The sequence below is a fragment of the Pteronotus mesoamericanus genome, unplaced genomic scaffold, assembly GCF_021234165.1.
Source record: "Pteronotus mesoamericanus isolate MK-2021 breed Mesoamerican mustached bat unplaced genomic scaffold, CSHL_Meso_final scaffold_99, whole genome shotgun sequence".
NCBI lineage: Eukaryota > Metazoa > Chordata > Mammalia > Chiroptera > Mormoopidae > Pteronotus > Pteronotus mesoamericanus.
In genome coordinates, this window is record NW_026555330.1 from 8322894 (window position 1) to 8343951 (window position 21058).

General features: G+C 47.0%; 2 protein-coding genes and 1 non-coding gene across 4 annotated transcripts; 1 reads left to right on the forward strand and 2 right to left on the reverse strand.

Moving 5' to 3' along the window:
- Positions 1–809: 809 nt before the first annotated feature.
- On the forward strand, positions 810–5989 carry CFAP276 (cilia and flagella associated protein 276). 2 transcript variants are annotated; one of them, XM_054565023.1, is made up of 5 exons: positions 810–905; positions 4139–4255; positions 4931–5046; positions 5370–5497; positions 5919–5989. In XM_054565023.1, exons 1-5 carry the CDS (start codon positions 825–827, stop codon positions 5987–5989), a joined length of 513 nt encoding a protein of 170 aa, XP_054420998.1. In that variant the 5' UTR covers positions 810–824. The 2 variants fall into 2 exon arrangements, with proteins under 2 accessions (XP_054420998.1, XP_054420997.1); XM_054565022.1 differs by lacking the exon at positions 4139–4255 and having other exon boundaries at positions 825–905.
- A 1612-nt stretch (positions 5990–7601) lies between these two features.
- LOC129063985 (small Cajal body-specific RNA 2) lies at positions 7602–8014 on the reverse strand. The gene has a single exon (XR_008528415.1). It is a non-coding gene; the product is annotated as a small Cajal body-specific RNA 2 (non-coding RNA).
- A 1181-nt stretch (positions 8015–9195) lies between these two features.
- TMEM167B (transmembrane protein 167B) lies at positions 9196–14668 on the reverse strand. Its single transcript, XM_054565025.1, has 3 exons — positions 14543–14668; positions 12477–12608; positions 9196–11675 (listed from the first exon to the last, which is right to left on the reverse strand). The coding sequence occupies exons 1-3, from the start codon at positions 14550–14552 to the stop codon at positions 11593–11595; spliced, it is 225 nt and encodes a 74-aa protein (XP_054421000.1). The 5' UTR covers positions 14553–14668; the 3' UTR covers positions 9196–11592.
- Positions 14669–21058: the final 6390 nt, after the last annotated feature.

A 21058-nucleotide genomic window follows, 5' to 3' on the forward strand; every position in this document is an offset into this window, starting at 1 on the left:
GCTCGTGTGAAGAACACGGTGGAAGAAGCCTCCACGCCATCGCCACCAAATCCATGTTGTCCACTGTCCTTTCGGGTCATGGACTATTTATGAGCATCTCTGATTCTGCAGATGTGGCGTTCGACAAATACTAAGCACATCCTGTGTGCAAAGAGCTAGAAAGACGACTGAGGCGTCGTCTCTCTTCTGGAAGTTATTGCCTAGAAGCGTGGCCTAGAACGTAGTACCTACTGCAAAGGCAGCCGCTTCTGGAGATCTTACTTCCATCCCTGCACATCCATCCAGGCCTTTACAACCGACTTGATGCAAAGCCTTGAGACTCGTATAAACAAGATTGAAGCAAGAATTTGCTTAGTCGGCAGTTTTACAAGCACAACACGTGGGCTCCACCTTCTCTGGACATCCCCATTCTCTCATTGCTTTGAAAAAATCCTTTTGTTAGATGCGAGAGATAAGGAAAATTCTGGGTCACCTTCTAGGGCTCTTTTCGTCAACTGAGGTCCTTTCATTAGCCCCGCACGCCAAGAGGCCTCTGTTTTTCCACCTGCGGCTCGCAGAGTGCGAATGCAAGGCTCCTGGGCATGCTCCGCGGCTCTTTCCCTGTGTTCCCGGTGGCGGCGTCCTGAGGAGCCTCCCGCATTGGACCGCCAGGTGGCGCGCTTGTTGATGGGACTGCCCCCTCAGTAATAGTGGGGCAGTCGCCTGGCAACCGAAAGTGGGCGTTCCAAACAACTGGGACCTGGGATCTTCCGTGCGCCAAGGTTGTGTGCGGCTGTGCGGGCCTCCCATCCCTCTTAAGAGCTTCTCTGGCTGGGCATTTTACCATGCCTCCCACCCGAGACCCTTTCCAGCAGCCTATGTTGGATAACGATGATTCCTACGTGGGGACACTGAGGGCTTCCAAGGTACTGCGGTTTCTTGCGCAGATCCTAGCAGGGCCGGCGGCACTTTTCTTCAGTCTGCGTGAGGCGCAGAGATGGTAACTTAAAGGACTCTGGTGAGGACACTGAGGTACTGGAGAAATGTTTCCTCCCTGCCTCTGTGTGCTCACATTCAGGTCCACTAAGGTTTTGGAGGTGCTTTTGAGCAAAGGGAAGCAGAGCTCTAGGCCAGAAGAACTAGGGGCTCTCACCACCCAAAGCAATGGTGTGTATAATGGAGCTTAAACAGGCCCAGGCTCCAGCGAGCCACACTTTGCCCTGTTTGGGAGACTGTCCTCCAAAAAGGCGTGAGATACGGAATGGAGGAAAGTCCTCTGAAACCCACCAGGTCATGCTTTGTACATCTGTCTTCTGCTGTCTGTGTCTTCTGGTTAATGTTGGGGTGTGTTCATGAACGTGTGTCAGCGATTGGGAATTTAGATGATCCTTTTTCTAATAGAAGCAGTTGGGATGTTTGAAGTGGTACAAACTAAGGAGCATTAAACAGTCATCGTGGCTCAATAATACAGCCAAAGAGCTTCTTTTTGTTTATTCAACACTTACTGTTTGCTATATGCCACTGTCTAAGGGGCTACTAAACACTGAGCATATAGAGATAAATTAGGTATGCACCTGCTCTGAAGAAACGCTAGTAGAAAAGCCGGACTAACAACAGCAACAGCGAAAATGCTCGCACAAGAGCATGTGTGTGTGACAGTTACACGTAATGTGTCAGGAGCACTGGGAGTGAAAAGGAAAGCTTCCCAGAGCAGGTGAGATTTGACATTGAAATATGAGGGAGCTGGGCCAGGTGAGGGAGGAGGTGAAACATGAGTTAGGAAGAAGGAAACAGGAACCACACATTGGTCACCAGCAAAACAAAGGAAGCGGCAGGTGCACATACACCTGGAAAGGAGAGAAAGGGTGACCTGTTTGGGGGCCAAAGATTCCAGCACAACTGGAGTGGCGGTGGGAGGTAGAGGGGCGGAGACAGTGGACAAGGGAAAAGTGAGCTTGCTGGGCTGGGAGTTATGCGTGCCCCATGCTAGTGAGCTCGAATTTCGTCTTGGAGGTGCTGGGGACCACACTGGGATTTTAAGCACTATAGTGAGACAAAAGATGGGCATTTTAGAAAGCACAGTGGCAGTGGGTAGGTGGGGACGGGAGTGAGACAAGAGGGACCAGCCAGGAGGCAGGAGCCCCAGGCGGCAGCACTCTCGAGGAGGAAGGAGGAGGGGCCTGAAGCAGCGAGGGGGAGTGGCAGTTAGGTGCCGATGTGGGAGAGGGCAAAGGGCAGGCAGGACCAGTGGGATTTTGTGGCCGACTGGATGTGAGCACAAGAGAGTGGGCGAGTCCAGAGTAACTCCTAGGTTTCTGAGGGTTTAGCTGATACCATTTACTGAGTGAGGCATCCAGGGAAGTGGGTTTGGGGAAAGAGATGTTCAGATCAATTACGCTGATGTTGCTTTTGTGGTGCCCACGGGACATCTAAGTGGGGATGAATGGCAGGCAGTGTGGGTGAGTTCCGAGTTGAAGGTGTGTATCTGGAAGCCACAGTGTCCATATGGTGGTTGAAGCCATGGGAAGGAATGAGTTCACCCAGCGAATGTGAGAGGAAGGAAAGCAGGAACTCAACCCCTGGGGAGTGCCTCTGTCTAAGGGCAGGGCCAAGAAGTAACAGTGACAGGCAGGAGGAAGACTGGAGGAGCAGGACCCGCAGGGTGGGGGGAACATTTGAGAGAATCAGAAAATCGTGGTGCCAGGAACTGCAGGAGCCGGATAAGATCAGGTCTGGAAAGGATCCACCCGACCCAGCCACAAAGATCATGGGTCACCAGCAAGAGCGATTTCCGTGGGAGCTTGGGGCAGAGGCCGGGCTGAGGAGCAGATGGGAGGCAGGGAGGAGGTGAAGGTGGTAAATGATGGCTCTGGAGGAGGAGTCTGGCTCTGGAGGAAGGTGGTGCAGCAGGAATCAGCTGGTTACGCAGGAGAGAGCGGGAAGCCAGGTGCAGGGGATGCTGGGAGGGCACAGGCCTCTGAGGGCTCAGGAAAGGGCTGGGTTTGGGGGAGAAGAGTCATTCTTGAATAAAAGGGGCTTCCCTTTCTCTGAGATGGAAGGCGGTGGATGTGAAGAGGCATTCATGCTTTCTTTCTCATTCAAAGACAATCTCACCCTGCTGATAAAGATGATGAGGCTTATGTAGCCTTTGAGGAAGGAGAGGAGAGCTGCCTGTGCCTGCCTCATATGTATTTGTTGTTCTCGTTCCATTTTCCATCTTTCCTAGGGATAGCACAGTGCCTGATACATACAGTTCAGTTAATGTCTGAGCTGAGTCACACAACACTTTGTCAGTGTGGGGGAGGGGAGAAGGTTCCAACACCAGATAGGTTGAATGAGACTTCTAGGTTGTAGTGGTACTCACTGGAGTTTGGTCATTGGTTCAACTAATATTTCATTTTTGAACACCATGTGTTAGATGGTTGTGCTAGGTACTGGCGGCACAGTAATGAACAATATGGCATTTTATATATAATGAGGAAATCAGTTATGTGAATTTCACATTCATGCTTGTGGGGTTTTATTTAGAGGACTGAATGTCCAATGGACTTTTTCTTTGACTTTCCTGCAGCTACAATGGTCCTTTCCTGTTTACTGAATCCTTTCCTCACCTGCTTAGACCCCACACCCTCCTGATTCTCCCATGTCTGACCACCTCTGCCTCCCCCAGTTATAATACTGTGCGCTCATGAACCACTTCTTCCCTTTGGCCACGCCCACTTTTGCAGGCTTCAGCCACAACGCCATGCAGACAAACCCCAGATCTCAACTATGGGTCCTGAGCTCTCCAAGTTTCACGCTTTCCAATTTTTGACCTGGTAACTGCATTAGGATGTCCAACCTCTTCCTCAAACTCCAGACGTCTAAGCCTGAGCTCACCACCGGTCCTATCTGCTTGCCGCCCTCTGCCCTGCCCCCGTCCCCCGTCCCCCCCACCCCTTTCCCTATATTCCTGCCCCATTTCTGTCAGTTCTAAGGTTGAAGATTTAGGAGGATCAAAAGCCTGGGGAGTCGTGTCCCATATTGTCCTTCTCTTTGCAGGTGTTGTTCTGAGACTCAATTGAAATAGGATGGATTAAGGGATGGGTGTCACTGAAGCTGTCCCATCAGCAAGGACCTGCCCTCAAGTAACCAGGTCCTTGTGGCTTTTCTCTTACAGAAACTGCCATATAAGAACCCAACTCACCTTGCTCAGCAACAGGAGCCCTGGAATCGGCTCAACTCAACCCACACGACCACCTCCCTGCGGCGGAGTGCTTACTTTTCTGAATCTGAGGTACCTAATGTTGGAACGCTATTTCTCTTTGAAAGGTAGTCTGTCCCTTACTGTCTTAGTATCTTCCCTTCCCCCCCCCCCCCCCGTCAAGATCCTACCAAATCTAAAACCCAACACCAATTTGTGTCTGGGAAGTCAGAAGACTTGGGTTCTGCTCCAGTTATCTGGAGCAAATCATTTTCTCACTAGACTTCTCACTCTTCTGATTTAAACAAAGGCTGAATACAACCATGAAAGAGGTAAGGCCCATTGAGCCCACGTCGGGGACAGTATAGTGGTCCCCATATCTAGTCCTTAGACCTGACCCCGAGAGACAGCTCCAGCCCTTGCCCGTGTGGCTCAGCTGGTTGGAGCATCGTCCTGTGCACCAAAAGTTTGGATGTTTGATTCCAGGTCGGGGCACCTACCTGGGTTAGGAGTTAGATCCCCAGTCGGTGTGCATGGGAGGCAACCAGTTGAGGCCTCTCTCCTTCCCTTCCTTCCTCTCTAAAATCAATAAACATTTTTTAAAAGAGAGAACTCCATACTGACAAGAACCATCATGTACAATGTGATTTAGGAGTTAGTGGATCCAGGCTCAAAGGGGTTCGCTCTGTTTTTGAGTGAACCCAGCAGAACTTGACTGAAGCAGGGCCCAGGCAGCAAGTTAACCCTGGAGGGCTTGCCTCCCTCTAGATTCCAAAGGATGACCTGGACTTCCGCTTAGCAGCCTTGTACAACCACCACACGGGGGCATTCAAGGACAAGAGTGAGATCTTGATACACCAGGAGACCATCCAGGATACCCGCGGGTAAGAGATCACCACTTACATAAGGATGACACCACCACTTATCTAAGGTAAAGTGCCACCTGGGCAATAACAATCAGTAGGTATTCTTTGTATACAGATTTCCGTGTTGTTTACATCTGTAGCTGTAAATAATTTCTGTATTTTTATTACCTAAAATGATCAGAGAACCTCCAAGATTGTGTCTCCACAATCTTTGTCAATGTCGCAGAGGGTAAAAAGGGCCTTTGGCTACTGTAGTTTTGAGGCTGCACGCAACCCTTTCCCTCCGCACCCTCCCCTGCTGGGTTTCATTCTCCCCTGTTCTTCCCCACGCCACTGTCTAGAATCAAGACCCAATTCCCTGGAGAAGTTCTACCCCCTCCCTCACCACCCCCCATCACTTCCCGCGCCAACATCAGACACTGGATCAGCCCGAAGAAGGACTCCATCCACAGCATCCAGGGGTCCATCAGTAAGTGCCAGAAGGGCGGATGGGTGGTGCAAGTTTTCCTAAATGGACCCAGCAAGCAGGGAGATGAGGCCATTGGCTACAAGGGAACATGGGGAGGGGGAGGGTCAAGGAGGGTCTTGAAACAGCAGCGACTGAGTTGGCACATATCAGACTGATACTGGGGGAGGGCATGCTGACTATGGGATAAATACAGTTTTTCAGAGCCTCTCAGCTGGAAGTCTAGGGGACAAAAGTCTCCAGCAAAGGCAGGCACCAGGGAGTAGAAGACTTAATAGTTTCCTCCTAAATGTCCTCTATATGCCAGTTCCCCCACTGTTACAAGAGCCTTCTCTATAGTACCCACACACATATGGAAGATTACAGGTTCCCAGTGAAGGCAAACGATCTGAAATTCACAGACCACTCCTTCTTTTCTCCACAGTGTCCCCTCACACCGCAGCCACCAATGGAGGCTACTCCCGAAAGAACGATGGTGGCTTCTTCTCCACCTAATGTTGATAGGCCCTGGACTAATTAATCATAGTGAACATCCTGCCACCCACCTCCATTAAAAAACATGTGCAATGTGAAGCCTGAAGTGTCTGTTACCCACAAGCTATGAGTTGCCACTAGGCTCCTCTTAAAAGACCTGAGAGGCCCTGGCCTGGTAGCTCAGTCAGTGGCAGCGTCATCCCAATCCACCCAGGTTACGGGTTAGATCCCCTGTCAGGGCACATACAGGAATTAACCAGTGAATGCATAAATGACTGGAACAAATTGGTATTTCTCTCTCACTCTCCATAAAAAGTCAATTAAAAAAAAAAAAAAGATGGGAGGGAAGTTTCCCAACTTCTAGAAACTAGTCTTGTTGGGATTATTTGCAAGAATGTAGGACAGAACAGCCCAGTTTGGGGCAGGCGGCAGGTATTCGTATTTTGTAAACTGAGGTCATTCCCACTGTCTAGATACATCCACTCAGTATTGAATGCAAACCTTGGTGTCAGAGCTAACTGTTGAGGAAACAAAAACGGATGTAGTCCATTCTGTTAGTGATATCACCATCACTGTAATTTCAGTAGCTCTACAGATGCACAGACGTAAACAACACAGAAATCTGTATACGAAGAGTGACTGCTGGCTGGTATTGCCCAGGGAGCACTAGTATTTACGCTGATGTCAAACCTAACCCAGTTCTGACTTCCTGGGTTTAGATGTCTGCTGGGCTCTACTTTTCCATTGGGGGGGCTCCATCTTCTGGGTCCTGGCTCCTTGCCATTGTTTTTGCTAACTGCTACTTCTTCTTGTTGGGAGTTAATTCCCTTTTCTTTGGGTCAGTTTGTGCTGAAATCTACCCCTGACTCTTATAAACATGAATCAACAATCTGGTGCTTAGTTAGGTTTGAGCTACCTAAATATAATGTTAATGTGGTTTCTAAAGTTACAAGTCACTGCAAACTGCTGTTAGATTGGGCATAAGATAGGAAAGGCTTCTTCCTGGTACTCAGGTACAGGGTCCTTAAATACCACCCATCACAGCTCCTCTTCCACTATTCAGATAGTGTTATCTGCTGCCAAATGACAACAGGACATTTCCGTTTTAATTATTTAGAATGGCTGGAAGTAGCAGAGAGGCGACTCTGGTCAGTCACCGCATGCAGGGTGATACTGAACATCAAAAAGTCACTGCTGTGATCCAGGCATAGAGGCATAAAAATAGAGTCCTAGACTTCCCTGATAATTCTAACTCAGTAAATCTATGGCGGTTCCCTGGAATCTGAATTCTTATAAGCTCTGCAAGTTCTTATGAAGAGACACACACACACACACACACACACACGCGCGCGCGCGCGCATATATACTCCTATATCCCTTAGCGGCAGGCGCTGTATATAGTGCAGGTACACCAGGTGCACCACTGTAGGTGCCATCCAATCATCGTGACAAGGCGGGCCTAACGGAAAATAGGGGGGAGGGGAGCTAGAGAAGAACAAAGCCTCCGTCCCCTTCCTGCTACCGCTCCCGCAGGCCTCGGGGCCACAGCTCAATCCCCTCCGCCCTCGCCCGTCTGTTGCCGACCGCTAACGCGTTAGCCGCGCACCACCGGCAGCAGCGTCCTGGGCCGGGCTCAGATCAGAATCGCCTCGATAATCAGCGGCCCGGGACAAGCCCAGCCTCGTCTATCTGATCAATTCATCACTTCTGAGCGCCGAGCCCCGTAGGACTGGCTCCGGGGCCGCGGCGCTGCCGCCACCCAAGGGGCCTCGCTGCACACCGCCCCGAGGAGGGGGCTTCGCAGGAGGGGAGCTTTTCATTTCGGGTCGGCCTGGCGGGGCTGGGGTCACAACCCGATCAAATAAGATCAACGTGTAGGCGGGGGGAGAAGCGCAGGGGGCGCGCACTCGCCTTACACACACCACGCACAATCATATTCACGCGTCCACTCACACACACGGCTCACACGCGCCATCCATGCGACACCACAGCACCCATGAATAACACACAACCACCGCCCCCTAGGCCGCTCTCCCTCCTGGGAAGAGCGGAAGTCCGCACCCTCTTTTATACCCCTTCGCTGCCTCGGAGGCTGCTGGGAGGAACCACCGAGCACAGGCCCTCGTCGACCGCGGGCTTTGCTGCCCTCGCGTGGCTCGGAGGGGAAGCCACGTCTTAGGGGCGGGCGGGACAAATTCCCACAATAGGGAACCGAAGTGGGCCTTTGATCTTCATGCAGCTGCGTACTTATATCCATATCTGTAGTTTTTCTTTGTCCTTTGATTCAAGTTCTGGGTATAAGATGACTCAATTTCACCAATACGTGAATGACTCCTTTCCCGTGGAGAACGCAAATCCTGGTCTTTACCAACATCAGCTTCCCCAGTTCCTTCTCCCAAGACAGCAGGCAAGTGGGCGTTTTACCAAAGGGAAAGGTGAGACTACATTAGGTGGTCAGGACAGCTGTGAAATGAGGTAGGAAGGCAGAGCACTTTTGCTCCCCAGAACTTGGTGCTGCGGAGTCATACTGCTGAGCATATCCATTAAAACATATCAGACTCTCAAACTCCGGAGTCAAGTGAAAACCAGAAGTGATTATATAAATAGAATTAGCTCCTTTTACAATCAGAGAGCACAGTTTTAATGTCTGTTTCTTCTCCTTTTTCAATGAAATAGATATATATCTGGGGAAAACAAATCCGAAGACTTTTGGAGACTAGAAATGATTTGTGAAGTTAAAATTTGTACTTTTGTCAGTCTCACCATGCACTTGGAATAAACACACAGGGGAAAATATCCAATGTGTACGTGTTAGAATCCCATGGCTCAAGGGTTTTTTAGGTGTGTGACTGGTTAGCCTGACAGCATCCTTTGAATGAAGTTTATGGCTAGTAAGGGCAGTTGATACTCGTACTTTAATAGCAGTAGGTAAAATGTATTGGGGAGTATCATCTACCTTAATGCACCTCAAAATTTATTCCTATATATGCTAATATATGCAGTATAAGCGGATACGGATATCAGCTCCCCCCAAAGAAGCAAGCTACACTCTCATGGATTCTGGACTATGTATACCATACATTCTGTGAACATCACAGGGGTTAACAGGAATGATGGTATAAATTAATTTAAAGTCAAAAGGAATAGGATGGCAGAAACCAAGGGAAGATTGAACAAAGTTCAGTAAATTCAGGATGTGACAAATAAAATAGACAAAAACAGTAGGGAAAGGAATTTTATTTTCAAGGATTTGTGCAGACAATGGTGAATAAAAAATTGTATTTCAATTATAAAAAGCTGATTCCATTCCACCCCGGAACTCAGGGTTTACGGTGATGCCAGTTTGAGTTGGGGGGCGATGTTGCTATCCCCATTCTTTCACTCCTAAGGCTCTCCTGGGGAACACTTCCTACGATTTTCAGTCAAAAAATATGACACATCAAGCAAAGTAATGAATTAAACAGGTTTCTGCTTATTGGCTTATATAAAGTGAAATAAGCTGCATACTTTGTTTGTTTATTTGTTTGTTTTTGCTGTAAATTGCCTTCACTCTGTGCGCTTTTTGGTATATTCTGGAATGAAAACACCTCAAAACATTACAATTCAAGAGTCAAGATGACACACCCAGGAAATTGTAAAAATTGGTTTGAATAACCAGAACTGTGAAATGAGACTAGTTTAAAATATGAAATAGCTCTAAGCACCGAGCTTAGAGACATTAGCCCTATTAGAAAACAAAAGTCATTAAAGCTACACAGTAACAAGTGCAAACATGCCGAACCTGTCACCCAGCTGGCCAACAGGTCCCAAACTTACACCCACGAGGTGTAACTCTTCTCTCCCTTTTCCTTTCTCACATATGAAAGATCCTCAGAAATGACCATGGAAAACCTATGAATCATTGAAATTTACCCTGTGGACCAATTCCTGAAGAGATAATAGCCACAACTCTGAGATGATTAGACGTGTGTAGTGTTTTCGAGACGACTTTCTATACTTTGAAAAACCCTTAAAGGCTGAACTGTCTATTTCAGAACCTGGCTTCCTAGCAGCTTTTGTCCTTCTGGAGTGAGACAAAGGACAACCGACTGCCACACAGGCGTCAAGCACAGCTCACTTGCCCACAGCCAAGTTTTACTCCAATGAACAATGCAACTTGTAAACCTATGTAGAGGCTTGCTTTTTACAATAATTTTAGATCAACTTTTTTTTTTTAAATAAAGAAGTTCTAGGCTTCAAAACTGTAATATTTGATCTTTCTGCTAATATGAGGAGGGGATGTAGAAGTCTCCCCTTCAAATGTTGAGTGACCTAAAATGCTTGGCTCAGGAGTTACCATACTCTATGGAAAAGCCATCCATCCAGTTGCCAGTCTTTGTTTTCCTTTACTGTAAAAAACACCCTCGTTTTATTCATAGAGTCTATGAACTGTCCAAATATGCCTATGGATATCAGCAGGTTCTCTCGCTCATTCGAATTTCTCATCTTCTTATAATACAGAATTTACCAAGGACAGCTAAAGAGGATTGCAACATGAAGAAAATTAAAAGTTGGCCAAGAAAGTAATCAACTAAAAGTGGCCATAATAATTCAGATTTAAACAAAGAATAAGTTTGTATTGTGGATAACGTGACAAAATTTCCATCTAACATCACAATTTATACTAGATGACTTCACTAGAATATGAATTAACATACTAGATTTACTTGTTCTACCCTAGCTGCAAATATATTAAACAATGATTTCTTCAATTATTTCTCTTTCCCCTTGTGGTGGCATTTAAAACTGAGTAACAGTATTTAGCACTCAGTAATTTAGAAAATATAAAAAGGCTTAGGAAAATAGAAACAGTGGACTCATTTTCTTATACCATTTGTTGGGGTGAAGTCTCCTTTTGGGGATACTGGTGAACAGAACATTTTTTCTTGTCTGAGTTACTGCTTTCTAGTCTCATCACAGACAGAAAGCTCCCAAATCTCACATAGGCCCAGATTATATTGGCAAAACTCTCCAGCACACAGCACACAGCACACAGCACAGCGATTTCATCTGTTCTCTGTTTGCAGCGTGGATGGACCATGCCTCTCTCATGTTGCCAGATGGGTATATGAAAGATAAATTTCCAAAGCCAAAATATTTCTGGGCATTGTACAACTCCTGTTTCCCACCCAGTTCCCCCCAACCCCCATCTGCCAAATCTAAATCAAAACAGTGGGAAAAAAAAGTCAAGTCTTGAAAGTTCTCTCCAAGAGATCTGAACACAGCACATGCCCTTACCTAATGACCTTCAGCTTGAAAAGATCCTGGCGAGGCTGAGGACAAAACAGGTGACGGGTTTTTAAGCAGGAGGTATGCAACGTTATCGCCGAAGGGTGGAATCTATCTGGACATTATATGCTGTCTGCGAGGACTGATTTAAGGAGGTTGGCTTTCTGGAGTCCCCTGAAGCATAAATAATGTTTGTGACCATGAGTCTCCCCCACACACGGGAGGGGCAGGTGCTGTGGTGTCATCCCGGGGACTTGGATGATTTTAGCTGAACCTCCTACGCCGGGCCCAGGCCCCCAACAGGTTCTTCACCCCCATCCCTTGGTTGGCAGTTGATGAGATGGAGGCTTTGGAATTCATTTTATAAACAGGACGTAAAAGGCCATGATGACGCAGGTGACTGCCACAGCAGCATGCAGCCTGGTTCCAATCACAGCAGCTGGCAGGCAAAGGGAGACAGGGAGAAGGAATCACAGCCTGCCCTTCATAGGGTCCTCACTCCCCCGGCGATACTTTGAAATCTCTAGTTGCAGATGCAGAGACCTACCAACAGTCTCAAGAGCCCACTGGGGCATGTACTTAAGTACTGCCCTGGGTTCTAGGCGGATATACCTTTTGTTTTGGCCCTGGCTGGTGTGGCCCAACAGACTGGGTGCTGGCCTGTGAACTCAAAGGTCACCAGTTTGTTTCCCAGTCAGGGTGTGCGGCCGGTTTGCAGGCCACACCCCCGGTTGGGGGGCGTGAGAGAGGCACCAGATTTATGCGTCTCTCACACGCTAATGTTTCTCTCCCTCCGCCCTCCCTTCCCCTCTTTCTAAAAGTAAATAAATAAAATCATTTAAAAAATATATATCTTTTGTTTATACTTTGCCCTATTTTGCAAACAGACTTAGGTAGTTAGGATTCCAAATGAAGGTGCCCAAAATAAAAAATAAGAAAGCATTTCAGTTAATAAAATCAAAACTTAATAGTCTCCACTATATTCTTTCCAGATTTTCAGAAAAACTTTTCATTGGGAAAATGCTCCTCCCAACAATACCAGTCCAGTCTAAAAGTGTTTAATTTACATTCTTTTCCTCTGTGGAAAATATTAAAATTACCTTGATGCTAAAATAAACTAGTACATAAAAGAGGAACCAAATACAATCCTAGCCTATTTCGCCCCCCCACCCCCTACTTTGAGGCACACCTCACTGTCTAGAGACAGCACCCTCCTCTTCCTGTGCGGATATGACCTTACCTTTGTAAAACACACCCCAGACTCCCTTCTTCTCTGACAGCAGCCAGGTTTTAAGACGAGGAACTTTCTTGAAGTAGGCACACGTACAAATGAAGAGCAAACCAAACACCAGAATCCCATCCAAGGAGTACACTGTTACAGGAAGAAAAGAAAACCTTTGTGCTAATCATTTTGGGACAGGTGATCCCCTGGAGAACTCCAAGGAGTAGAGTGTGATATGTTAGCAAGACGATAACCTCAAAAGCAGTGCCAGCCCTTGACACAAGGAGGCCAAGGTCCTGGGACTAGCAAGGTTACCCTACCGTTTCCCAAAATTGCTTGTAGCTATCCCTGTGCCCTGCCTCCTCTCCCCTTCTAGGAACTACAAATCCTGAGAATTTTATGTGGCCCCCAGGGATGGCCAGTGTTGGCAAGAGGTTGAGAGAGTCCTAAGAATCCTTGGAGCCTCAGCTGAGAATTAAACACATTCTTATTATAAATCATTCATGTGATAAAGGAGAGCTAGTTATTTAAGCAAGTCTCTCTGATCTGCATCTGTTGAAGAAAATGTTAAGGCAAAATGTGGAGCTTTTCAACATTTCAACATAGTGGAACAATTCTAATTCTATTGTGGGGATAAAAAACTTCGAACAATTCTATTTCTTACATATGTAAACTGAGCTATAACTTGTACATGTAAGTAAAACCAATTGCCTAACTGCAAAAGAAAAAAAAATAGGTTATCGATCCACAAAAGGCGGGAGGGTGACTAAAGTTTATTCAGCAGTTATTATGTGTCAGACTGTTCTCTTATTTTCTGGTTCAGATGATTTCTTGTTCTGAGAGATGTCCCTTCTCTTGTACCTGGTAACCTCAGATCTCTGACTGCCCGGGAAGCTCCAAAAAGATCATTTAAACAACCAGCATCTGCCACTTTCGGACCACTCTACCTCCCTCTCTCCCTCCCTCTCTCCCTCCAGTAAAACTCTCACAGCAAGGTGTCACAAAAGAATTAAGTAAATTAATACACTTTTCCTTACTGATTTGAGAGAGAGAGAGAAAGGGAGAGGCACAGATTTGCTGTTCCACTTTATTTATGCATTCATTGGTTCATTCTTGTATGTGTCCTGACCCAGGATTGAATCCATAACCTTGGCATATGGGGATCATGCTATAACCAACTGGGCTACCCAGCCAGGACTACATACACTAAGTTTTTAAGATGAATAATACCTTTATGTGCTGGTCTTTTCTTCCCTTAACTTTTTGCAGATCAGGACAAAATTGACAAGGAGGTGAAATTGGAGTCTCCGGTGCCAGGCTATGGAAGAAGTTCTTTTGAGAAATGCTTTCTTGTGCCCCTCAAATCTTATTGTCTAAGGGGCTCTCTGTTCTTCCCTGTAAGGCTGACTCTAAAGACCATAAAAAGCCCTGCTTCCTGCCCTTCCCTGGAATTCGGAAATCACGTCTATAATGTGTTTGAAGAGGCCCAGAAAATTAGGTCAGATGAACAGGATGCAACTGCCACATCATTTAGAAGAGGCAGCATCTAAACCCAACACTAGCCAGGGTCTCCAGATGGAATCACTCAAACACATCTTTAGAACCAAACAAGAAAAAGTTTTCCAGCATTATTTCAAAAGAAGGCCATTTCAGGCTCTGACATTCACCCTTCAAAAGTGTGGAGCTTGAGATCCTCTGTGATTTCTTGGTCCTCCTGTCGCAAAGTATGAGAACGTAGGGAGCTGGGAGGAAGACCCTCTCTTTTCCCTCCTGCTAAAGCAACAGTTCAACCCAGAATGGCCATTGCAAGGGCCAGGACGAACTTCTAGGAAGGGGAGAAAGGAAAGCAAAGGGTAGGAACCGAGGACGCACGGTGTGGGCGAGAGAGGCACTGGGGTTCTAGACGGACATGGGGCCCGGGGACCGGGGAGGGGTCTAGAGGACAGAAGTCAGGGGCAGATAAACAGGCCGAGCGGGGCTAAGCGAGGAGGGGGCGGGGAGGCGGCCACGTCAGTCACGGTCCCGCCCGCCACATTTCCCAACGTCCTTCCCTCCCATCCTCCGCTCTGGGCATTGGCTCTTACCGTTCGTCATGGCGGCTCGGCCCGGGCCTGGCTAGGGGGTCCGGGATCAGCGGTGGCAGCCGAAGGCGGGGGAACCCAGCTCCGGCTGGACACTTCCCGATCCCGGCCGCAGTGACGGGTAGGAGCCGTAGTACGCATGCGCAAGGGCAGGGAGGCGAGCGCCTAACGCAACCAGGAGTGGCTAGCAGATTGCCGAGCTAGGGGACCTGCGTGGGTGGGTTTGCGTGCAGACGTCCGGGTAAGAAGTGCGCTCTTCAGGAGGCGTCCTACGTGGCCATGGTAACCAATCTCCGTAGCGTGCTTGTGCAGAATTTGTGCTCGGGCATAACCTGGCATGTTCATGTTGTTGTGGGTGAAAAGGTAAGGATTTGCAGCTTTGCACTTTATTTTGTGCTGTGGCGGCCGCTTTGCGCGTTTTTATGTCTGTAGCCCACCTGCAACAAAGAGGTCTCGGTCCCGGGCTCCCACCTAAGAACCCTCGCATGAGGGATGAAAAGGGATCCCCTGCGACCCCCAGGACTGCCCTTACCGGGCCGCTCTTTCTTATTCCTTATGGAAATCTGAATAGCCAGGCTGCGTCTGAATTTCTAAATGAGATAGGGAAATTATAAAACAAACAAACAAACAAACAAACATCTCATATTTCAGATCCTAAAGCTCCACGTTGTCGGGAAACATTCAGATCACTGCTTGTTTGTTTGTATGAATTTTTCCTTAAACTTTCAGGAGAGTGTCGATTATCTTCAGTATTTGGTTATTGCTGTGATCACCTCGGCTACTTGCACCAGAAATGGGGAGATACCTGACAGCGCTTCCCACAGCACTTTGACAAGCTGAGAAGAGATATTGTCAGTTTTTAGTGGGGATCTGAGGTGGAGGAGGCGTGGAAACAAAGCCTCAGATTCCATTTTGTAAATTGAAATCCTTAATTGCACACAACTCGCCCTGTTTTATCAGACTCCGGGCTAGAGAGCGACCCTGAGTCCTCCGAGGATGAAATCTTAAGGTTAACTATCCGCAGTGGTTGTCGCGCTCCTGGAGGGACTCTGCCGCCTTTGCCACAGTGCCATCTGCTGGCTGCGGAAGAAGAGCCACCAAAGCCTCCTGGAGGCAAAACAAAAAAGTGCGACGCAGGACAAACTCTTCGCGATAATAGACATAAATGTAGAATCAAAAAGAAAAAAAAAAAGGAAGATATACGGGACAAAACCTGAGAAGGCCAGACATATGCCTACACATGCACAAGTAGAGTGATTAGTTGTCTAATGACTCTTTCAAAGGACAATGAAAGACCACAACATCTTATTTTGCATAAGCGACTATTTTTTCCCCCACTCTGCTCAGAATTTACCCATTTCTCTTTCGCCTTTTTTCATGTGTCTGTCCTCCTCACCTTCCTGCTCGCTCTTCCCACACATTCATATCTGTTTTCTTCCTTATTTAATCCCCTTCACGATATTTTTTCTTTTCCAGTTCTTATAGTTTACCTTTTTTAATATAAAGCAAATCTCACCAGATTTTTATTTCAAAATCAGTTATACCAACAAATTTATATTTTAAAAAACTATAGAATTTTGTTACTCTCTGTAACATTGGTTATAATGGTCGTTCCTTTCTAGGGTTGTTGAAGGATTAAGTAAATGACTGTTTACAACACCTGGCATGAAGCAAGTGTCCCATGAATGTTACCTATTACTGTTGTTGTTGTTCATTTGTTTGTTTTTAAAAAATATTTACCAGGGTCTACTACATGCTGGTCACTTTGTTGGATTTGCAGGAATAAAAGCAAAAACGAGTCCCTTGCTCTTAAGAAACAAACTATATTGGGCATGATATGCATAAACACATTTTAGCAGAGCACAGGTATTGTGTGTGTAGACGTTACCTATGATCTTCCCAACTGTTTTGCAGAATATTTTTTTCAGGAAGAAATCTGAGGCTCAAAGAAAGCACATGGGTGAGGTAACATAGCCAGCAAGGCTTCAGACGTAGGTCTGTCTGACTTCAAAGCTCCCTCCCCCTGTTATCACACAGCCTCAAATTAGGATGCTGTTACTGATACCGATCTCTGATGATTTTGTTTCAAGCATTAGTGTTTCTGTCGCCCTGGAAAGCCCCGGAGCCTCACATCAGGGTCACTAGCTCTTGCAGCCCAACTGTGAGGAATAAATAGAGCCCCGCTGGCTGGGGACTCAATTCAGACAGTCCTTCCTCAGTTCACTTCAGCCTCCACGGGAGGACAGGCAGTTGTTGCCAAACGCCTGTCAGTCCAGAACAGTGGCCTGTTTGTTAGAGCTGTTTCGGTCACTGTGGCAAACACTAATCAGTCCTGGGGACCATGGCGATGGCATTCTGGTTTAACCAAAGAGTAAATTCAGTCCCAAAGGCACAGCTTGCAACAATAGCTTCATTTGAATTACAACATATTTGAAAAGGGATGTCAAACAGGCATTAATTTATGCTGGAAATATTTGTTCCAGGACTTTTAAGTGTAAGGAATGTGCCAGCCTTTGGGAGCCCAGAGATGAAAGAGAAACACTGTTCTTACTAAGGCTGAGATTTAGGAGAGGAGGTAAGCTGGGCGTATAAATAACCGGAAAATACAGTAGAAAATGAGAGGCTTTGCAGGAAAATGGAAACAGTGCTATGGGAGTGGAAAGAAGAAAGTGCCAGGGAAGGCTTACTGGAGGAGCAGACGTTTTAGCTGGACCTGCCGCATTTCAGTAGAAAGGTAAGGAGTACGAGCGCTCAGAGGCATGGAGAAAGAATGGAGTTCAGGGCACTGCACGCTCTTCCCTCCCGCCTGCACTGGCAAACTCTGTTCCTCGCTCAGGCCTCAGCTCAAACCACACTTGCTTGAGGGGGGCTCCTCTGAGCAAGGCCTACTTGGGCCCCTACCCTGTCATAAACTTCCAGAGCATACCTTATCTAAACAATTTTTTTAAAGATTTTATTTATTTATTTTTAGAAAGCTGGGAAGGGAGGGAGAAAGAGAGGGAGAGAAACATCGATGTCAGTGATCGGAAGTGCCCTGACCAGGAATCAAACCGATGACTGTTCAGTTCCCAGGCCAGCGCTCAACCCACTGAGCCACATCAGCCAGGGTCAGAGCATCCCTTATCTATTAATTCATGTCCCTCTGCTACATAAGGCTCGTAAGCTGAGGGCTGTGTATTTGGATAGTCTGTCATTTTATCTACAGTCCTATAGCAAACACTGAACATTTTACAGGTGCTTGATAAATATTTATTTCATGAATGATTGATCGTGGCCTGTGGAACTAGAATGTGGAGTTCATGAAGGAGAACAGCAGGTTATGCTGAAAGGTAGGTTTTGGGGAAAAAAAAAACACATGACACTTATGGAATGTTCACTACATTCCAGCTACTCCCCAGAGCTCCTTATGGGTAAGAACACATCTAAGCCTCATAATAGCCTTGTAAGGTTAGTAACTATTACTATCCCTCTCTCACGGATGAGGAAATGGATCTATGGAGAGGTCAAGTAATCTGCCTCAGAGTAGCGCAGCAGATTTCCAGCCCTACTCTTCGACCTCAGAGCTGCCATGTGTTACCAGGGTATGGACGTTATTTGGTGATCAAGCGGGTCCGTTAAGATTGCGCAAGATTATTGCGGAAATTCTGAAAGCCATGTAAAAAATAACGCCACCTCACTAAGCCCCAGATGCGGAGGGTCTATACCTTGGGGAGGAGGGGAGCGAGTGAGGGTGAAGTGGGGTCAGGGCAAGGGTGGCACTGCGCCGTTTCTGCCTGAATTTGGGGCCTGGCTGGTACGGCCTGCTTGTCCTCGTCTGTCACCGTGCCTCAAGCCCACTGCCCGCCTTCCTCTCATCTGATATCCCACCCCTGCATCCCTTGCAAATTATTCTCACATAACTCAGCTCTCCTCCCCTCTGTCTGCCACCTCATCTGCCTCTCTACATCCTTCTGTTAACGAACCTCTTTAACAGCTCCTTCCTCTTTTTTGCTATCATTTATTCAGAGTCCACTTTCCTTGATCCTTCTGCCCTCTAAGGCTACTTTTCTCCCTTTGCTTTCCTTTCTTTTTAAAAAATTAACCTTTAGAGAGAGGGGAAGGGCGGGAGAAAGAGGGAAACATCAATGGGTTGCCCCTTGCAGGCACCCTGACAAGGGCTGAGCCCACAACCCAGACGCGAGCCCTGACAGGAATCAAACCAGTGACCTGTCACTTTGTGGGACAAAGCCCAACCAACTGAGCCACACCAGACAGGGCTCTTTGCTCTTCTACTCTTCACTATCCTTAATCTCTAATAACCTGGCTTTCCTCTTACCATTGCCCTCAAAACAGTGTGTCCAGATTATTCCACCACCTCCTGCTCTCAAGTCCAGGCCTTCCTTCAGTCTCTTTATGTCTAGCACTGAACACACCAGACCACAGGCTGCCTTTTGAAATTTTTTCTTTTTTGGCTTTCAAAACATATTTCTCTCCTCCTCTCTCTCTTCCTGCTCTTCGTCTTTTTTATCTTTTATCTCTTGAGCCATTCCTTCAGCCTTTTCTTTCTCTCGATGTACCCTTTCTAAGGGTCTGCCCTTTGCCGCCCTTCCCCCTTGCCTTTGTTCCAGTGCGTCTCTGAACTTTCACCTTGCATTTGGCTCTCCCCTGCTGTTTTCTGTAGCCCTCCCTTCTCCGTGGCTTTGCAGGCCATCTGTCTTTAGGACATCTCTAGACTCTCAGACTCAGACTGAACTCATTTTCTTCCTTCCCCTTTTACATTCCAATTAATATTAATAACAGTCTATCAGTCTGCATGTCAGCATCTCTCTCCATAGCGCTCAGATTCATTCAGACACAAAGTCCTGGGAATCCCCACCCTACGGTCCCTTCTTTCTCTTAATTCAGCTTCCGATGGCCCCGCATCCATGGTGGTCTGCCTGTGAAAGGGAGCTTTTTGAAAACGATAGGGGCGTGGGACTTTTCTGCTCAAAGACCACCCAGGAACCCTGGCCGTCTGAGGAGAGCAGACAGGGCCTTTCAGCCTCTGCTGCCAGCCTCACTCTTTCCTGCGCCCCACGCAACACACTCGGCTCTGGCAATGCGCTCAAAGCACAAATGCCTTGGAGAAACAGAGCAGGACTCTTCTCTGTGCTTTCTTGCTGCTCTGCTTGTAACACTGCGATTTTTTCCCCCTTTATGTCTTGGCTCTTCAGTTTAGAAGATTGAACGACTCACACTCCACAATTCATGACATGCAATGATAATTGGCCCTTTCAAAGTCCTTCACTTGTCATTTCTCTCTATGCATTGCCTTCATCCGTATTCCCATTTCTTTTACCCCACAGCCTTTCTAATGTATTTAAATGTTATGCTTTTTAATGTTACTTTAAAGTATGTATTTTTTTGTGTTTGTATGTTTAATTTACATAAATGGTATTGTGCTGTAGATCTCATTGTGTTTCTTTTCAAATTTAACGCTGTTTCTAAGCTCCGTCCATATTGCTAGCGGATTGCTCCTGACCGCTGCGTAGGGCTCCTTGGTGCGTGTCCAGCGCATCTTCCCTGTCCACCCCCCTGATGCCGGTCACTGTGAATGCTTTACACCCGATCCCCTGCACAAGGCCAGCATTCATCACTCTCTAACAAAGCAGTTCTCAACCTATCAGACTCTATAATCTCCCTTGAATAACAAATACTTTGTAATGTGTCTTTCATTACTCTGAAATGAAATTCAGATGCTATAACCTACCATTGGAGGCACCTCTCTGCACCCAACGATGTCTGCCTCCTGGTGTTCTCATCCTTGTGTAACCCCGAGCCCTTGATGGCGGGCTGCCCTTATTGACTGGTAGTGACTGTAAGTGATGGGGTATCACTTCCAAGGTCAGGTTACAAAAAACACACACACAAAACCCTGTGGCTTCTGACTTGGGTGTTCTCCCCCATTCTCCCTCTCACCTGCTCTCTGCCCCGTGGAGAGGACTGGGTGGCAGGTAACCGAGGAGGCCTCTGACAACAGCCAGTGCAGGGCTGGAGCCCTTCATTTAACACCCTGAGGGAACTGAATTCTGCTGACAGCAGTGTGAGCAGTTTGGGAAGCGGACCCTTCCCCGTCACTGTGTCCTGTAAGACTGCAGCCCCAGCCAGCACCTGGGCTGCAACACAAGGGACCTTCAGCAGGAGGCACCCAGCTAAACTGCACCCAGAATCCCGACCCACAGAAATGGTGTGATAAATGTATATTGCCTTCACCACTAACTTTTGGGATAATTTGTTAACATAGCAATAAATAACCAATACACTTAACTACTCATGTAATTTAAAAATAATATATAATATTCTGGCTGAAATATAAAGTTAAATAAGGACCGTAAATTATGTGTTTCAAAGTGTAAATGCTCAGGGATGACTGTATAATGAGGCTATAATGATTTCAGATGCTTGCCCTATTTATAGAACCACCATGAACGCAGGCGCTCCAAATGCAGACTGCTTCCAGTGAGTGTCGGTTAGTCAAATTATTACAAGTAATATGGCCTT

Excerpts from the sequence above, each read along its gene's own strand:
- CFAP276 (XM_054565023.1), top strand. The coding sequence starts at position 825 with ATGCCTCCCACCCGAGACCCTTTCCAGCAGCCTATGTTGGATAACGAT. Across the intron at positions 4,256-4,930 it reads CTTACTTTTCTGAATCTGAG|ATTCCAAAGGATGACCTGGA; the intron begins GTACCTAATGTT and ends GCCTCCCTCTAG. Across the intron at positions 5,498-5,918 it reads CAGCATCCAGGGGTCCATCA|TGTCCCCTCACACCGCAGCC; the intron begins GTAAGTGCCAGA and ends TTTTCTCCACAG.
- TMEM167B (XM_054565025.1), bottom strand. Across the intron at positions 11,676-12,476 it reads CTGGGGTGTGTTTTACAAAG|CTGCTGTGATTGGAACCAGG; the intron begins GTAAGGTCATAT and ends TTTGCCTGCCAG.